The sequence below is a fragment of the Castor canadensis genome, chromosome 3 (assembly GCF_047511655.1).
Source record: "Castor canadensis chromosome 3, mCasCan1.hap1v2, whole genome shotgun sequence".
In the NCBI taxonomy this organism is placed as follows: domain Eukaryota; kingdom Metazoa; phylum Chordata; class Mammalia; order Rodentia; family Castoridae; genus Castor; species Castor canadensis.
The window spans coordinates 91,738,007-91,758,288 of NC_133388.1; the positions used below are offsets into that span (position 1 = coordinate 91,738,007).

General features: G+C 37.6%; 2 protein-coding genes across 2 annotated transcripts; both read right to left on the reverse strand.

Annotated features, from left to right (window-relative positions):
• Window positions 1–5,321: 5,321 nt before the first annotated feature.
• On the reverse strand, window positions 5,322–6,272 carry LOC109679045 (olfactory receptor 11H6-like). Its single transcript, XM_020154394.2, has one exon. It carries the CDS (start codon window positions 6,270–6,272, stop codon window positions 5,322–5,324), a length of 951 nt encoding a protein of 316 aa, XP_020009983.2.
• Window positions 6,273–18,179: 11,907 nt separating this feature from the next.
• Window positions 18,180–18,937, reverse strand: LOC109703327 (translocon-associated protein subunit gamma). The gene is given in 2 exon segments (XM_074068478.1): window positions 18,180–18,856; window positions 18,858–18,937. Coding segments are annotated over 2 exon segments (546 nt in total). The 5' UTR covers window positions 18,884–18,937; the 3' UTR covers window positions 18,180–18,336.
• Window positions 18,938–20,282: the final 1,345 nt, after the last annotated feature.

Genomic DNA, 20,282 nt, shown 5'->3' on the forward strand with positions numbered 1-20,282 from the left:
GAACAGAATAGAGGATCCAGATATGAAGCCACACAACTATAAGCAACTTATCTTCGACAAAGGAGCTAAAAATATACGATGGAGAAATAGCAGCCTCTTCAACAAAAACGGCTGGGAAAACTGGTTAGCAGTCTGCAAAAAACTGAAACTAGATCCATGTATATCACCCTATACCAAGATTAACTCAAAATGGATCAAGGATCTTAATATCAGACCCCAAACTCTTAAGTTGATACAAGAAAGAGTAGGAAATACTCTGGAGTTAGTAGGTATAGGTAAGAACTTTCTCAATGAAACCCCAGCAGCACAGCAACTAAGAGATAGCATAGATAAATGGGACCTCATAAAACTAAAAAGCTTCTGTTCATCAAAAGAAATGGTCTCTAAACTGAAGAGAACACCCACAGAGTGGGAGAAAATATTTGCCAACTATACATCAGACAAAGGACTGATAACCAGAATATACAGGGAACTTAAAAAACTAAATTCTCCCAAAACTAATGAACCAATAAAGAAATGGGCAGGTGAACTAAACAGAACTTTCTCAAAAGAAGAAATTCAAATGGCCAGAAAACACATGAAAAAATGCTCACCATCTCTAGCAATAAAGGAAATGCAAATTAAAACCACACTAAGATTCCACCTCACCCCTGTTAGAATAGCCATCATCAGCAACACCACCAACAACAGGTGTTGGCGAGGATGCGGGGAAAAAGGAACCCTCTTACACTGTTGGTGGGAATGTAGACTAGTACAACCACTCTGGAAAAAAATTTGGAGGCTACTTAAAAAGCTGGACATCGATCTACCATTTGATCCAGCAATACCACTCTTGGGGATATACCCAAAAGACTGTTACTCCAGAGGCACCTGCACACCCATGTTTATTGCGGCACTATTCACAATAGCCAAGTTATGGAAACAGCCAAGATGCCCCAGCACTGACGAATGGATTAAGAAAATGTGGTATCTATACACAATGGAATTTTATGCAGCCATGAAGAAGAACGAAATGTTATCATTCGCTGGTAAATGGATGGAATTGGAGAACATCATTCTGAGTGAGGTTAGCCTGGCTCAAAAGACCAAAAATCGTATGTTCTCCCTCATATGTGGACATTAGATCAAGAGCAAACACAACAAGGGGATTGGACTATGAGCACATGATAAAAGCGAGAGCACACAAGGGAGGGGTGAGGATAGGTAAGACACCTAAAAAACTAGCTAGCATTTGTTGCCCTTAATGCAGAGAAACTAAAGCAGATACCTTAAAGCAACTGAGGCCAATAGGAAAAGGAGACCAGGAACTAGAGAAAAGGTTAGATTAAAAAGAATTAACCTAGAAGGTAACACCCACGCACAGGAAATCAATGTGAGTCAATGCCCTGTATAGCTATCCTTATCTCAACCAGCAAAACCCCTTGTTCCTTCCTATTATTGCTTATACTCTCTCTACAACAAAATTAGAGATAAGGGCAAAATAGTTTCTGCTGGGTATTGAGGGGGGGGGAGCGGGAGGGGGTGGAGTGGGTGGTAAGGGAGGGGGTGGGGTCAGGGGGGAGAAATAAACCAAGCCTTGTATGCACATATGAATAATAAAAGAAAAATAAAAAAAAAAAAAGAAAAGTTACCTGCATCACATGGCTGTGGTCTTTCTGAGGACAGGCAAGAAATGTATGTAATCTGGAAAAGCAAGGAAAGCTTTTCATAGAAACACTTTATTTTATTTTTTGGAGCTACTGGGGTTTGAACTCAGGGCCTTGTGCTTGCTAGGCAGGCTCTCTTGCCACTTGAGCCACTCCACCAGCCGCATAGATATATTTCAAATGAGTGATTTCAGAGGTTCCTCATATGCACTTCTCCCTTTATTTGAAATATGATTGATATGTTTTGATTGTACACATGACTAGGGCTCAGTGTGACAATTTAATAGGTGCACACAGCGTACACTAGTCAAGTCTAGCCTTCCTTTATTGCCATCCCTTTCAAACCTCTTAAATAACTATTATATAGATTAGGTCATTAAAACAAAACCTTCCACATATGAGAGAGGACATGCAGACCCTGTATTTCTGTGTTTGGCTTATTTCACATAAGACAATGTTCTCCAATTGCATCCAATCTGCTGGAAATGAAAGGGCTTCCTTCTTCTTTGTGGATGAATAATATTCCATTGTGCAAGTACACCACGTGTTATTTATCCATTCACCCATTGATAGACACACAGTTTGTCCAAATCTTAGCTGTTGTGAATAGTACCATGACAAACACAGGACTGCAGGCATTTCTTTGGTGCACTGATCTCAGTTCTTTGGACATATACCAGAAGTGGGATACTTGCATTGCATGGTGGATGTAATTTTACTTTTTTGAGAAATTTCCACAGTGGTTTTCATGGTGGCTGTACTAACTCACATTCCTACCAACAGTGTATGAAAGTTCCCTGTTCTCCACATCTTCAACAGTACTTGTTATTTTTTTTATAATAGCCATTCTAACTGGGATGAGAGGGCATCTCATTATAGTTTTTGTCTTTTTTTGAAGCACCGGGGTTTGAACTCAAGGCCTCACACTTGCTAGGCAAGTGCTCTATCACTTGAATCTCTCAGCCAGCCTCATTATAGCTTTGATTTGCATTTCTCTGATGGCTAATGATATTGAACATTTTCATGTATTCATTTGACATTTGTGTTCTTTTGAGAAGTGTCTCTTCCTATCGTCTGTGTATTATAAACTGGATTATCTATTTTCTTGCTGTTTTTTTTTTTGAGCTCCTTTTATGTTCTGGATATTTATCCTTTCTCATGTGAATAATTCACAAATATTTTCTCCCATTCTGTAGCTTTCTGTTCACTCTGGCAATTCTCTCCTTTGCTGCGCAGAAGCAGAAGTTTGATGTGATCCCACTCATCAATTTTTTCTTTTGTTCTAGGTGCTTTTTGTATTCTATGCAAAGAAATCCTGCCTACATTAATGTCTTGAAGTGTTTTCCTCTAGTAGTTTCATGACTTAAATTTGGGTCTTCCATCTGTTTTGATTTGAATTTTGTGGTACAGGGGTTTGAGCTCAGGGCCTTGCTAGGTAAGTGTTCTGTTAATTGAAGCACGCTCCTAGGCCTCCCTTTCATTCTTTGGGTTATTTTTTTGATAAAGTCCCATGATCTTATTTTTGGCCTGGGCCAGTCTGGACTACAGTCCTCCTACTTGTGGCCTCCCACATAGCTGGTACCACAGACACGTAATACTATGTCCATGGTATGGGTTAATGTGTGGGTCTTGCTAACCTTTTGTTCGGGCTGGCCTTGACCTGCAGTTTTCCCAGTCTCTGCCTCCCATGTTGCTGGCATTGCAGGCATGAACCACTGTGCTTGGCCTTGATTTGGATTTTGTGCAGAATGAGAGAAAGAGGGGTCAAGTTTCAATCTTCTACATGTAGATAATCAGTTTTTTTCCAGCACCATTCATTGAAGAGGCTGTTCTTTCTCCAGAGTATGTTTTGGCTACTTTGTCAAGGATCAGTTGGCTATAGATATGTGGGTTTGCTCCCGGGAACTCTACTCTGTTGCTTTGGTATCTACATGTTTCTCTTGGCATGTATCTGTTTTTATGCCATTACCACGTTGTTTGGATTACCTTTGCTTAGAAGTATGTCTTGAAATCAGGGATTGTGAAGCTTCCAGCTTTGTCTGTCTTTTCATACTCTGACTTCTTTTTACTGTGTATTACCTCCCAAATACAAGTATGTAAGGAATATAAAAAAGAAACATCTATTTTGGACAGAATTTTTTTGGCAAAGCAATGATTTACTGTAGTTGGGTGGTTATATGTCTTATTGAAGCTTAATATTTATTCAGCTTTGTTGATTTGTACAAAGGTAACTTTTGAAAAGAAATAGAATGTGAGTACGATTTAATTATATGTTATTGTAGAATTTAGAGTTTCCTAAATTCTTCTGTGTTGGTTCCTACTCCTCTTTGTGTATTGCAGACTTCTGCCAGAACTATTCAAAAAGCCTATGCCTGGGCTCCACCTTCAATTCTGAGTCATCTTGCTAAGACTCACTGCTCAGATAGAAAGTCTTAAATGTGATATTAGTTAATGTTACTCTCTCATTAACTCTGAGGTACATTGAGCTTTTGTGTGAATATAAACCAGCTGAGAATATCATCAAAATGCAGTCTGATTCAATAGATGTGTGTGGGGTCTTGAGACATTGCTTTCTATACATCTCCCCAGTGATACCACCTGATGATCCAAAGACCACACTTTCGGTAGCAAGGGCTGGATGGTATATTTTAAAGTGTGCAGTGCTGGAAGCATGGCTAAAAAGAAGAAAATGAGTAGAGCAACTCACATTATTAGACAAAGGGATTGATGAAAGGGTAGAATAAGGTAATTTCTTACACATTAATTTTCATCTTTTAACATTTTTCCACTGATTTGAATATCTAATTTAATGGTTTGTCCAATTCAGGTTGACCTCATATTTTTTTTCTAGGAAAGATCTTTTTCATTTCATCAGTAGAATTCATAAAATACAAACTATCGCAGAGTTTATAGTCTCTTTATATATTGTCATGATCATTTAGAATGATACAATCTAATGAGGAAGTATGAACAAATACATTGGTTTTACTTAAATCGGCATCACTGACTTTTACGTTGTGTTGGGTTCTGAAATTGCAGAAACTGACATAGTTCCTGCTCTTCAGGACCTTACACTCTAGTAAGGGTGGGAGGCACATGTGAGCAGTTAGCTATAATATGAGGGAGAATGAGAGACAAATTAAATGGATGTACAAGCAGCATGCTATGGAAGAGGCAATTAATTCTGCCCTCATTGGTGACATGGCACTTAGGATTTTGAAATGCCTCCTTTGAAAGTTCACATCTGAGCCAGATGTGGAGGTGCATGTATATAATTCAAGCTATGTGGGAGGAATAGATATGAGAATCATGTTTTGAGGCCAGCCTGGGTAAAAAGTTAGCAAGATCCTGTTTCAAAGAACAAGCTGGGCGTTGTGTCTCATGGCTATAATCTCAAAGAGGCAATATGCTGGAGGTAGGTAGGAGGAGCATGGTCTGAGGCCAGCCCCACGCAAAAAGCACAGAACCCTGAAAAATAACATAAAGCAAAAAGGACTGGGAGCGTAACTCAAATGGCACAGAACTTGTTTAGTAAGTGTGAGGCCCTGAGTTCAAACCCATTATCACCCCTGCCAAAAAATAGTTCACATCTACTTGCCAGTTTCTCAGATCATCACTGCTGGGGCTCACAGTTTTAACTCATTGGAAATAATTCACTAAAATTGCAGACCTATTTTAGGAACCTCCTAAAACTTTTTTCAGGGCATCCTTCATTTCTTTATTCCGGAGACTGTAGATCATAGGGTTGAAGAAAGGGGTTAAAACTGAGTAGAATAAAGTTGTGAACTTCTGCATGCCCTTGGCTTGTCCTGACCCTGGGCTCACGTATGTTATCATGACTGAACCATAGAAGAGAAACACGACAGCTAGGTGTGAGGAGCAGGTGGAGAAAGCTTTCTTCCGGCTAGTGGCAGAGGGCACCTGCATCACTGCCCTCAGTACCAGGGTATAGGAGCCAATAATGTAGAAAAAGGTGGCAAAGATGAGAAGGGAGCTCATGGTGCCACATATGAGTACTGTCCCTGGAATTGGAACACAGGCTGCAGCCAGGGCCAGCAGGGGACTGAGATCACACAGAAAGTCATCAATCACATTTGGGCCACAAAATGGCAGTTGGGTGATGAGTATCACTGGAATAAGAAACCAAAGGAAACCATAAACCCAGCAAAAGATGACCAGGATGCTACAGAACTTAGTAGTCATTATGGTGGGGTAGTGCAGGGGGCGGCAAATTGCCAGGAACCGGTCATAGGCCATGATGGAGAGAAATAGGCACTCAGTTGTGCCCAGAGAGAAGAAGAAGTACAACTGCAGAAGGCATTGAGTGAAGGAGATGGTTTTGGTCCTGGAGAGGAAGTTGACCAGCATGTTTGGCACATCAGAGTTGACGTAGCAGATCTCCAGGAAGGAGAAGTTGGCCAGCAGAATATACATGGGGGTATGGAGTTGGTGGTCCCAGCGCACAGCACACACGATGGCCATGTTTCCAAGCAGAGTCAGGATGTAAGTCACCAAGAATATGGAGAAAAGGAAGATCTGTATTTCCCTGCTGCAAGGGAAGCCCAAGAGGATGAAGTCACTCACGGGCTGGGAGGTATTTCTGTCTTCTGAGGTCATTCCTTCCATTCTGTGAGGATTGAGTTACAAATTATATCTGTACAGTGAGTTATGCTTCCTGGTTTCTCCCCAGGAGAGTGAGCACACTTTCCTGACTTTCAGGGAGGGGTCTTAATCAGTGGTTTGTATTTGTTTTTTGATTGGGTACCCCAACATATAGAAACATAGATATTTTCTGTGTTTCCACTTACTATTCTATACAAATCACTGTTGACTAACTTAGAAAAATTGATAAAGCTTTTTGAGAAGATTTTCTTGGAATCAAAATAAAAATGTAAATTAAAATATTTCCTTTCTGTATTTCTTGGTGTGTACCCAAGATAATACAGAGAAGATATTCTTGGAGATAATACAGAGAAGTATCTAGCCAAATCTGAACTGCAATACCAACCTTTATTTGAGTAGTAGTGTGAGTCTTCTAAGCAACACAGAGGACAGAGCATGTGGCTTGAGAAACCAGGTATGAAGATAATCAGACAAGACAGTGACTTTAAGCCAGTTACAACACATCTGCTTTAAGTGGCCTTTTCTAGGCTGTCATCAGTGTCTATTCTGTCTGAAAGTCTATGGATACCAGACTTTGGTATTGACCAGAATTACATGGAAAGACTTTTGAAAGGTATTGCTCCAGCCTGGTTTGTACTCTGCAGTGAGGGCAGAGCATGAACTTCAGAGATGTTACATAACCTGCCTTGAACAGGGCTCTACCCCTTCAGAAGCAGTGCTTTCTCAGGAAAGGACTCGCGATCTGAGACTGCATTACTTTCTCTGTGAAGTGTGGATAATAATACTTAGCAAGGCTGACATGAGACTTCCATGAAACAATATATGAAAAGTAGTTATATTATAGATTGCAAAATGCTACAGAAATATAGACTATTATCAAGTGCTCAGTAATTATTATGCTGGGTGCTATACTTGTTAAACTTACAAGTTAAGCTGATTTTAAATTGTAGGGAATTGTTTTTTGCTTATGGAATTTTGCGCTGTGACAGGTGAAGTGTGTGTATTTATATACATACGAAAAGGAAAGTGTTCCTCCGTCCCTCTGTCATATCAAAGATTGAACTCTCTAAGGATGTTTTTTCCCCCACCAAATGCACCAGAGCTCCCATTTTCTTCTTTATAGGTTGTCTTCCTGGGCAGGGATACTGTTCAGTCTTAAATGATAGGATCATTTTCTGTGGGCTACACTTGTGATTTTCATTAAGGTTACCTAGGTTTCAATACGCAAAACTCTCTGCTCTGTCCCTTCTCACACTGCACCCTCTTAACACAGCTTGCTTGTGGGACTTCCTGAGGAACTGAAGAATAGACTGTCCTCAAATGACCATAATAAAGCAGTACCAAAACCACCATTTCAAAATAGGCAGCCTTGTGGAAGTCACAGTTGATGTAACTATTTTCCTCTGGTATGCTCTCTTCAGTTCTGTAGAAACCTAACTACTTTTTTTTTTTAATTCACGGGAATAGAGGGAAGTTTATCTAAGACTTAGGTCTTGATCTTGGCCAAAATGTACCCCAGAAGTTTGGCATATGGCACTGCCATCCCTGTTTCCCCTTTTTCCTGCTTTCACATAAATGTAAAGCTCAAATGCTCTGTTAAACTTTTCTAAACAGCATCAGTTCTCTAGGAAAAAAAATCCAAGAAACTCATGCATCAAACTAACCCCCAACATCTGGGAAGGTGTTAGTGGTTTTCCTTTTGTGTGTTATGGTGTACACAAAGACACATGACCAGATGGCACACACACCAGATCTGTTGGAACACCATTTACTGAAGAAAACTTGTGGACCCAGGTTTGATCGCAGACATGCAGGTCCTTTTTGCTCATTATAATTATAATGGCACCTAGAAGTCTAGCATAGCACTTTCCTAGAGGGATATCCCAACTTTTGGACTGCAGGGTTTTTAGCTTCATGATTGAACAAGCAAATTGTTTTCATAATGTGATTAGAACTATAATAAATATCAAAATGATAGAACCTGACTTGTTCCGTTTCCAGGCTCAGTTTGTAGTTGGGGGGAAGGAATACTAGCTCTTCCCTGGTGTGGTTAGGGGCAGTGGTTTAAGCTTTTAGTTGCAGTTGTAGGAAATGACAAGCAGACAACAAGGTTCTCTATACTCACCAGGTGTTGGGGGAAGTGATTGCCTTAAGCACTGAGCAGGACTGAAAAACCCCATGGACAACTTCCTGCTTGGTTGGGCAGCTTCAAGGGGATCCATTTGGACGGTAGCCCTATGTCCAGTCTGTGTTATGTTTGCCTTAATTACTCTAAGTAACTACTGTAGATGCAAGGTATATCAAGGGTTATTACTTCACTTCATTTACGAGGAGATAAATGTTCAAAGAGGTTAAATGACTGAAGCATCAAACCAGTAAATGATTGTCAGTGCAAACGTCCATGCCTTTGCTTCTATTTTTACCATTTTCTCACCCTTTTAAAGGACTCCCAGTAAAATGTCTACAATGCCACAAGTCAGGAAAAATTGCATAGAATTAGTAAAATGAGTGCTGTGTTGGTGCTGTAAATGTTATCATATTGTTTGAGGGAAGCAAGTAGAGCCTTCCAAGTACTCCTCAAACCGGACCAGTTAAGGGTGGAATTACAGTTTTTGCCTTTATTTCATTTTTATGTGGCTAGCTTATTATTTTTATAATAACAATAGCTAAAAACATTTGCAAATGTTGCACACAATCTTCAACTTTAAAAGTTGAGCTTTACATATAACCTGTTGGTAATTTAAGTTTCCTTTTGTGTCATTCAGTGTAAAACTGTCTAATTTGGAAAAAATGTAGGTTATGAAAAATAAAGATTTAGGCACTGTTCAATTTATCTTTTGATTTTTTTAAATTAAAATTTTCTTCAAGAATCCAAAAAAAAAAAAAAAGTTGAGCTTAATTCATCTTCAAACATGGTCCTAGAATGGTATCGTCAGAGAAGAGATCTGCTGCCGCTGTTTCACAACAGCAGTTCACAAGGAATGAGCTGAGTTAAGGAGGGCAGACAAGGCAGCTGCTGAGGGGCAATTTTACTAGTACCTGATTTTTGTGATATACATTTAGCTCCCAGATAGTTGCCTAAGGCATATCACCTTTCATGCATTTGCTCAAAATCAAGATAAAGAATTTACAGTGAAGGTTAAAAATAGAAAATACCAGGGAATATAAGCAGTTGTTTCTTTGTATTTTGGGGTAGCATAATTGTATATGTTGGAGTCTTTTGTTATTTTTTTAAAATTTTCAATTAGATCTTACCGTATTTCTTCCACTGCCTCCCTGAGTCCTTATTTCCTACGTTTTGTAGAATGAAGGACAGTTAACATGCTATGTCTTAAGGACATACTTACAGAATGGTAACAAGTTTCCTTTTCCATCTGTTTTCTCCTGTTTCTGGAGGAAGTGAAGAAACTGTCAAGTCTTGCCTTCAATTTCTTGAAATAATGTATATCTCCCATTTACCATGGCTTGGGCATGCTAAGAAAACACTCTATGCTAAGCTACATCCCCAGTCTTTGAAATCATGGATTAGAATAGAACCTTAAGAATCACATTTTCTTGTTGATCTGAACTCACTGAATCTTGGAGGCTAAGGAGATGTTAGTGGTTTTTCAGACTCATCTCTACCAGCAGTAACAGCCTTCTTTTCTACCAACTCATGGGCTGACTTTCTAGATTTTGCTGAAATAAAAAATAAAAATCCAGGCAGGTCATTGCCTTTAGAGCATCTTTCATTTTAAGAAGGTGCAATAAGCTTCCCTGTTCTCCCTTACATCCCGAGTCACTTTCTCATTCTGACTTGCTTCTGCCCTAGGGAGGGGAAACTGAAAATATAACTGATATATTTATTATGTGCCCATGATACTCACACACTTTGTAGCATTCTACAACACCTTCTTACTCCTCCAACACTTGCAGAAGTAGTAATAGAGCATGGAAGGGTGACTAGTCAGCACAGATGCAGACTGGAAGTGGCAGTGCTGGACCAGATTTGCATCTTTCTACTACATTTACAGATGCTCAAATGAGTCTACACATCTGCACTTACAGACACTTGAGGAAACTATGTGTCCTTGACTCTTCTTTAATTATACTAAGTACCCTCTGTTTTTCCAACTGAAGTGACACGATTTCCAGGTCTTCCTTTTATTGCTCAGCTTTTCTGCAAATGTGATGTTCGAAGCGCTCCTCTAGCCATGAGACCAGCACAGCTCGGAGGCACTATAACCTTGCCTGCTCCTGAGCCTACAGACTTCAGTTGCTGCTAGCTTTTGGACAGCTAGTTTACACTTTTGATTTTCGTTAAGTTTGCCTCTTACCAAAGCCCTTAGAGTTTGTGCAGAAGACATTCTTTAAAAAGAGACTGACCTCATCTGATGCTTGTGTTGCTGAGTTTTTTAAGTGAGGAAGATAATTACTGAATTTTATCAAGTGTTTTTGTTTATTAAGGTCTTATAGATTTAGCATTAAATTTAAAAATTAACTTTCCTTTTATTTTTATTGTCTATAAATTTGATATTTTTGTGTCATCTATTTTTGATTAAATATGTAGAAGCTGAGAAAGTGCTTCTTAAACTAACTTAACTAAATTAAATTTCTTTCTATTTTAATATCTAATGTTATCAACAATTGTGTATAGATAGTAAAAAATAAGATAGGTGGTGTAATGGTATGAAAACGACATTATATCTCTGGAAAACATTCTGGCATGTATTATCAAACAGACAAAATTTACAGCGGCAAGTTTTGGATTTTAGCTTTATGGGAATAAAAACGATGCTTTTGTTTATTTCAGTTTTTTTTTTTTTTTTGGTACTGTGGGTCGAACTCAGGGCCTTGAACTTGCCAGGCAGGTGGTCTACCTCTTGAGCCACACCCCCAACCCTTTTTGCTTTAGTTATTTCTCTATTAGGATCTTGTATTTTTTGCCCAGGCTAGCCTGGACTACAATCCACCTACCTAAAGCCTCCTGCACAGCTGGGATCACAGGCCATTATGTCCAGCTTCTTTGTTGAGATGGAGTCTTACTAACGCTTTGTCTAGACAGACCTCAAGCCATGATTCTTACAATGGCCACCTCATGAGTAACTGGAATTACAGGCATGGGGCACCATATCCAGCCTTAATTTCAATTTAAAAAATATATTCTTTCATTCTTCAGGATTCTTTAAAGAAATCATTAATAATTTTGGGACCACATCTGGGATATAATTTATGTGGGTCTGGGAATTTAAGGTATTTAAAACAATTGACTATTCCTTTGTTTATGTCAATTCTCTTTTTTTTTGTTTTTCCTTCTGTGGAATGGAGACCATACTTTGAAGCTGTCCATATTCTAATTATCCTGTCTTGGCATGGGAGAGCACCGTCTCTTTCACTCGTCTTTGTGCCCTCTCTTAAACCTTGGAAGAAGATCCTCTCACTGCAGTGATTTTTTGAGTGACAAGGTTTATCTAGTTCCTTATACTTAAATAGCAATATTTTATGTAGCTCCGTATGTACATTTCTGTAGAAAAAGAAAAGTAGGCAAGTGGAAGAAGAAGGAAAAAGGGGGAGGGGGTAAGAAAGCGTAATAGAGGAGATAAATTTGATCAAGGAATATTATACCCATGTGTGGAAATGTCATAACGAAACCCTTCACCTTGTATAATTAATAAAAAAATTACTTACAAAAAACTAAATGATAAAAAGGAATAGAAAAATTCATGGAAAGAAATGAACTTAAAATTAAAAGTAGTAAGTTTTTCAAATAAGATGATAGGTTATATTTTCTTCTTTATGCATGCCTGTATTTCTCAAACTTTTGATGAGCAATGTGTATTACTTTTACAATCTAAAAATATTGAAAAATACTGATTTGAAAGCACTTACTCTTCTGGATTCTCCACTTTCTCCAAGCACCTTTGTGATCTTTGCTATTTCTAGAATGATGCAAGATGCTAGGAAGCCCTGTATTTGTGCCGTGTTTGACTTACCATCTCTCCTGGGATTAAAAGCTAGTGAATTATGCCTTGTGCCAGCCAGGGTTGAGGAGAAAGAGAAAATTTCCAACAGACATCCTAGAAGATATATTTTAGTTTTGGGCAAACAGTATTATTTAATAAACTTAGTTGGGGATTAGAAGTAAAGGTTAAAAATGGAATGCAACATTCTGGGATGCAGCTTTCAAAAACATTGTACCTTCATTGGAAGGTCATATCTTGTCCTCAGTCTAGTTTACTTCCCTAAAAGAAACAAAAAGAAAATGTCTTTAGTTTGAATTTTGAGTTTTACCTTAATTAAGCAAATTTAATTTTTTTGGACATTTCCATGTATATATCTATTATAACTTGAATTGATTCATCTCCATATTTTTCTTTCCATCTTAGCCTCCTTTTTTTACACTAAAAGTATATAAAGATTTTTATTAAGCATTGTAAGTTGCATTCAATAGTCTCTGGATATGCCATGCCACAAATCCATCCACAGTCAATCAGAGCTAACAGCAGTTCATTCTTCACAATCCATGAGTTGAGTTAGGGCAGAACTCCCTTCAACTTATAGTAAGAGCCTACTCAGCTCTTGTGGGCAGGGGTTGGGGAATTATACCTCATTTCTGATCACTAATGTGATGAACAGCATCAGAAATATATGAAAACGTTAAGAAGTGATTCTGATTTCAAAGTTCATTGTTTGGAAACATTAACAAAAACATCAAAATGATAGAAGAAGTATACTTGCTTCTACTAAATTCTTCATGGGAAAGTCCTTAAGAACAAGCAATTTGTTTCCTGCTACAGATAGGGGGTGGTTATTTTTTTAAAGATCAATTTTTTTCTTCATAGAATTTCATATTTTGCTAATACGAAGGCATGAAACAGCAACAAAGACAACAATGCACATGCAGTGAATACACCAGGGTAATGTTGATATTTGAAACATCTGGATAATTTTGGGGGGTTTTAGAATAAATGCAACAGAGGTCAATAATCACAAAATTTTAAGGTCAGAGCAAGATTAGTCAATGACTAAACAGTTAACATATTTCTTATGGTGATTGTAACAGATTTAAAAATTATATATTCATTCTTGTACATGATACAAATCAATCATATTCACCTTCTTAACTTCCTTCTTTTACCCTTCCTTTACTGTATTTGATCTCCACTTAGCGTGACCTGGTTAGCACATTTAATTTTAAGGAGAATGCTAAGATAAAGCTCACAAAATAGTGGAAACGATTAAGTGAAAGCAATATAATTATTTTTAAATGTTTCTTTTGCCTTTCCTTAAAGCCAGAAACTGTAAGCCAGAAAGGTACATTCTTAAACTCACTTTTCCATGCTGAAAATATAGCATATTTTCATTGTTCTGTATTTGTGATATATGAGCATTTGACCTTCATTGAAGGACTAGATTCAGGCACTGATTGGAAACAGGGAGTAATGTCTGCAGATAAGCCTGGTCCTTTCTCTTCATCTCTCCTGGATCTCCCAATTCTGTCTCTTGAGTTTGCACTTTGAATGCATTTGGGGAAGTTTTTTTAAATTTTTTTTTCCAGTAACAGAAGTTTCTCTATCCCCAGAAGTGATAATAATGAAAGCTTGGATTCTCCACTTGTCCCTGGTGAAACTGTTGCTGGACCAAAGCCAACTTATCAAAAAAAAAAAAAAAAAAAAAAAAGAGGGGGGATCTCTTTATTGGGATTCCCCCAACTGCCCATCCTTTGGTGAATTTATTTCAGAGATCTGAGGCACTTTTCTCTCAATGGACAAAGGACTCTACTTCATCTGTTGGCACTTTATCCATTTGGCATGCAATTCTGAGTCACTTTCTCTGATTAAAGGGAAACCTATTTTATTTGTTTTTAAATTGGATCCCAAAGTCCATCCATTCCCATAGTTTGCCTTTTTCTTTGCCATACAAATATTGGTAGTTAATATTTATTAAAAGCTTTTTATGTGCCATTCAGTGAGGTAAGTCACTTTTGTGAATAAGCACATTTAATTTCAATAATAGTCCAATGAATTAGTTTTTAAATACTACTTTTATTTTATAGATGAGTCCATCAAAGCTAAGGTAAGTTAGTTAATTTGCTCAAGGTCTCCCATCTTGTGAATGGGAAGGCCAGTGTTTGAATTCAATTTGATCTGAGAGAAGAGCTTGAATTCTTAAACATTAAACTATTTAACCTATGTATTGACTTGTAGCATGGATAACTCTTCTCATGCTACACCAGGCACTGTAACAAATTCTTATATATGTCATTTTATTTGACTCTTGTCAGGTACCACTGTTGAAATTTTTATGTCAAGGTTTTTATTCTGAGCATCAAAATAATGTGTACTCCTTAAAAAAAGTTCATTGCAAATTTGGAAAAATCATAAATGTTAAGAATAATAATTACTGATAGTTGTAATGATCACAGAAATTCAGATAAAAACTTGGAATATTTCTTCTGTTTTTTTGCCCTAGCCATTTTTTCTATAATATGTGAGACTTTACAGCATTGACAAAACTTAGTATTCAGTTTGCATGAGCAATTTTCCAGGTAATTAAACTCTTGAGTGTTTTTAAAGCACCACAATAGCAAGCCTTCTGCCATCTCCCTTATGTACTTGAGTAATTCCATTTTTTCAGTCTTAAAATATTATAGCAAAAATCTTTGGGTTTAAAGTTTGTTTAATTTTAGAATATTTTTCTAGAGTAGATTACTTCAAAGGAAATTATGAGGTCAAAATATATATACAATTAAGTGTTCTCAACACATATTGCCAAATTGCTTTTGAAAATATATTCTCAAAAATACCATCTTATAAGGGCAAAATAGTTTCTGCTGGGTATCAAGGAGGTGGGGGTGGAGAGGGAGGGGGTGGAGTGGGTGGTAAGGGAGGGGGTGGGGGCAGGGGGGAGAAATGACCCAAGCATTGTATGCACATATGAACAATAAAAAAATAAAAATAAAAAAAATACCATCCTACCGTATCCTTATTATAATATGAATAGTATTTAAAAATTCATTTCTACATTCACACAAAAGATGTTTATTTTCATTAGTGTATATTAATTACACAGGTGGGTGATTCTTCTCATGAAGAATTTAGCAGAAGCAGGTATACTTCTATCATTTTGATGTTTTTGTTAATGTTGCTCTTTTTGCTCAGTATTGCCTTGGCTATTCTCGGTCTTTTATGGTTCCATATGAACTTTAGGACTGATTTTTCTATTTCTGAGAAGAATGTTATTGGAATTTTCATGAGTATTGCATTGAATCTGCATATTGCTTTTGGTAGTATAATGCTGTTGTTATTGATTCATTGCTGCAGATCCATGATGTTGGAGGTCTTTCAATCATCTAGGTATTCTTCGATTTCATTCTTTAATGTTTTATAGTTTTCATTATAGAGGTCTTTCAACTCCTTAGTTAAATTTATTACTAAGTACTGTATTTATTTTTTGAGGTTAATTATTTTTCTAAGCCTGTTTGTTGTTAGTGTATGGAAAAATTACTGATTTTTTGTATCCTGCTACTTTGCTCACAGTGTTCATGAGATCTAAGAGTTCTTTGGTGGAGAATTTAGGGTCTTTTAGGTATAGGATCATATCATTTGCAAATAAGAATAATTTGACTTCCCTATTTGTATCCCTCTTATTTTTTTCTGTTGCCTTATAGCTCTGGCTAAGAATTCAAGTGTTGAATAAAAGTAGAGAGAGTGGACGGCCTTGTCTCATTCCTGACTTTAGAGGAAATGGTTTCAGTTTTATACAATTTAGTATGATGTTGGCCATAGGGTTGTCACATGCTGAGATATGTACCCTTCTTATCTAGTTTCTACAGGGCTTTTATCATGACAGGACATTGAATTTTGTCAAAGACTTTTTCTGCATCTATTGAAATAATCATGTGATTTTTGTCCTTTGTTCTGTTTATTATGCTCATTAACTTGTGTATGTTAAATCATCTTTGAAGCCCTGGAATAAAACAAACTTGATCATGGTATACGATCTTTTTAATGTGTTGTTAAATTTTGCAAGTTTTTTATTGAAAATTTAAAATAAATTTTTATTAGGATATATTTTTTATGGGGGTGATTCATGCTGACAATTTTAATTAGAATTATATTTTACATTAGTTACATTGCTCCCATTGTTTCTCCTTCTCAACTCCCTCCCTGCCCCACTTAAAGCAATTGCAAGAGGTTTCTTTGTTCTATTTCATATAGGTATATGAAATCCATCAACCATATACTGTTACCTTTCATCTCCTTCATTCATGCCCCCTCCACTAGTACCCTCCTATTTTACAGTCTTGTCTTTTATTACCAATATTTTAGTTGATGTTCAAAGGGGTTCCTCAAAGTGTGCCCACTGTGGGTGCTTTCCTTGCTTTCTTTTACCCCTTTACCTCCCACCCCCCCATTTTCAACAGCTTTCACTACAAATCCTTATACCCTCTACCTTCACATCTTGTGTTTATTTCCAAGAGAATTTTGGTTTATGAATTCAAGAGAATTCTATTAAGAACTTGAAGCTGATACACCTATTTCACCATCTCTTGCTCTAACATACTGTACTAAGAATGGTGATAACTTTTTCCCATCTACACACACACTGCCATCTAGTGGGAAGACTTCACCAGCATTTTAAAAAGTAACCAGCTCATATATCAGTGATAATCATTTTATCAAGTAGGCAAATGCATTGATACACAAACTCCATGCACCAGCCAAACTCTTCACTGACTTTTTTTTATCAAAAAAGAAAAATAAAAAGATTCTTATGTATTGCCTTGACTTTACTTTGCAGTGAAATCTCTTCTAGCTTCCTCATTCATTCTACATTATCTAGTAATAATACCCAGATAGTAACGGACCAAAGAAACAGAAAGAATTGTAATCTTCTAGAAGCAATGATGAAATGTAATCCTCAATTACTGACAATGATGATCTAGGTCACTGTGCAAATGTTCTCATCCTCAGTCTTCCTTCTAAGTTCTTTGATGCAGCCCACCAACACATCCAATAGCACAGAAATAGAAGTTGAACACTCTCAATGAATATCTCTTTTAGAAGCTATAAATAAACAATACCTTACTTATAGCATTCACCTTAAATTTAGAACTGGAGACCGAAGATTAGAAATCTATTTCCTTGAGGTACTATCTGTAGGAAATTACTACATGTGGTCACAAAAGCTAATAGGAATATGAAACCAAAATCCTAAGTGATAAAGAAGATCTTCTCAAACTTTTTCAAGTAGTTATACACACAGAAAATTATGATACCTGTACATACATTGGCAAAAAATGTGAAACTGCTCTTAGCTGGGCCTCCCATAGGCTGACATGATCAATATTTTGTTCATAATCATTGGGAACCTGAGGGTCAAAGTTATGAAAGTCCTAATGCAAAAATGTGGACAAGCATTTAAACCACTGTAAATTCCTTGGAGAGCTCTTTGAATTCCAGAACTAAGTTCACAAAATTACTTTTGCCTTTACATGTCAGTATTAAGGGAAGAGGTTCCCTCTTGACATTGTTCCAGTGGTGTTGAGACCCTGGTCAAAGAAAACAAAGATTCCAGTGATTTCACAGGTCAAATCCAACACACCAGGGCCAAAGCCATTCATCTGAACAGGGTGTGCTTTAACCTCACAGGCCAACTCTCCTAGGTCTGGGCACTATTTTTATTTTACTACCTTTGGTTGCCTTTCCTCTTTTTAAAAAAAATAAAAGAAATTTTCCACAAGTTTCTCTTCCCCAAGTCAGTGAAACCATGCTTTTAACTTTTATTACAAATTGAAAATTCAGAGACCTGTAAATGTGAGGCTTCTGTTCAATCCTCTGAGAAGAGGGTTCATTATGATATTTATGATTAAAAAAGTTGTAATATTATGCTTGGAACACATATTAGCTTCTTGCTCCTATTATAAGTAATAACAGCTCAGTCCGGTTTACTGTGACCACTGACAGATCAAGGAAACAAGTTATTTTCTTCTCTTGGGATTGTAGCACGTTGAGACTTTTTGCCTTTTAATAAATGTCCCAGTACTCTGAATTTCCCTCTCAATTCATTTAATTTCAGCAATCTGTCAAAAAGAGCCAATAAACAAATATTGAATTACTTTCTGTTGCATTTTTAAATCATCCAACTCCAGACTATAAAAACACTGTGTGCCTCTCACCCTGACCACCCTGCTACTTTTCTGTATACCACAGGCTACCCATAGATACAAAGTCAGGGGGCTAAGCTGACATGGTCTACTTGGAGCCAGTAGGACGATAAGTCCTGATGAAGCACTTATGGACAAAATGTAGCTCACTGTGGGGTTGAAGTTCTTCAATATAAAGAAGGAAACAACAATGACCAAGTCCAGGAGTAGAGTGTTGTTATAGAAGATGGAAAGTGTTGTAGCTTCATAATCAGCAACTTCATTCTTCTTCCACAGGATTCTTTCTTCTTTCTCCTTCTGAGACATCTTTCTATTATCAGCTTCAGAAAGTTTTCCAGTCACTTCTTCGGAAATGGCATCTTCCCTCTTCTGTGGTACTGTGTTTACATTTTTGTATGCAAAGACTAGTAAATAAGTGCTTACTAGGGTCATCACACTACAGAACAGCAGGCTGAATAAGATCCATATGCCATATTTTCCAATATACCCAGATGGGGATGGCAGACACAATGAATGCATTTCCAAAGACCAGTGCAGAGGACTTGGCCAAGAGGTTGCAGTTGAAAGCCCCCAAGAGCAATCTTCCTTGTACTGGTGCTTGGAGCCACCTTTAGGAGATGTGGTCGATTGGAAGCCGAGAGCTATAGCTTATGTTTTATGATATTACTGATGTCCTATTATTCTCTTTTCCTTTCCCTCTTTCCCCAAATTCCATAGAGTAGTTCCACTATTACAAATGTGTTCTACATATGAGTTTGTATATGATTATGCTTGTTTTTGTGTATATGTATATCTTTTGGATCTCTCTTCCACATATGAGAGAAAACATGCAGTGTTTGTGTTTCTGAGCCTTACTTACTTTACTTAACATGATGTCCTCCAATTGCATCCATTTACCTTCAAACCACATGTCATTATTCCTTATGGTTGAGTAAAACCCTTATACCACATTTTCTTGATTAATTCATCAGTTGTAGGACATCTGGGTTGTTTCTATAGCTTGGCTGTTGTGAATAGTGCTGTGATAAACATTGGCATGCAAGTGTCTCTATTGCATCCTGACTTACATTCTTTTGAATATATGCGCTGGATCATATAGCAGTTCTATCTTTAGCTTTTTGAGGAACTTTCATACTGCTTTCCTTAATGGTTGTACTAATTTGCATTCCCACCAGCAGTGTATAAGGGTTTCTTATTTCACCACATTTGTTGTTGTTTTTGCCCTTGAAGGTGGCCATTCCTGCCGCCGTTCAGCTGCAGCTGGGGCTCTGACTCTGGTCTTGGGGGCTCAAGCATGGTGAATAGTGACACGAACTTGGGGTTGTGCCGGGCAGCAATGGTGCAGTTTATTTTCTGAAGAGAGTATTCAAACAGTGCAGAAAAGCAGGAAGGAGTACCTGGCAGTCCCCGAGTTTCCCTTGACCTCTGTACTAGGATTGGCTGTCACGTTGCTGAGGCTACCAGCCCAAGTACAGAACATTATGTTCTCTGGACTGGGTTTTCCCAGTCCCACGCAGAGAGAGAACAGGGGAGTTCAGCAACTGTCCTTTTGGACTGTTGCAATCTCTCTTAGGGCTGTTGCACAAAAGCTCCAGTGACTCCACTCCTTTCCAGGCTTTGGGGGTCCTGGGGGTTGCCCACATCTCCCCCTTTTTTATTTTTTATGAAAAGAGCATTTAGAAATTTTTCTTTTTTGTGGCAGTTAGTTTCTCGAGTGATTAGTCTTTTTAGCCATGTAATACTAAGTAGACTCAAAAGCATGAATCCACCTATGCCTATTAATTCTTTAAGTCCAAAATTAAACCAATGGTTAGGATTAAGTTTGTCTAGCCAACTTTTCATGGAGTCCAGGGAGTTGGTAGAGA

Coding starts and splice junctions, on each gene's coding strand:
- LOC109679045 (XM_020154394.2), bottom strand. CDS start 6,272: ATGGAAGGAATGACCTCAGAAGACAGAAATACCTCCCAGCCCGTGAGT.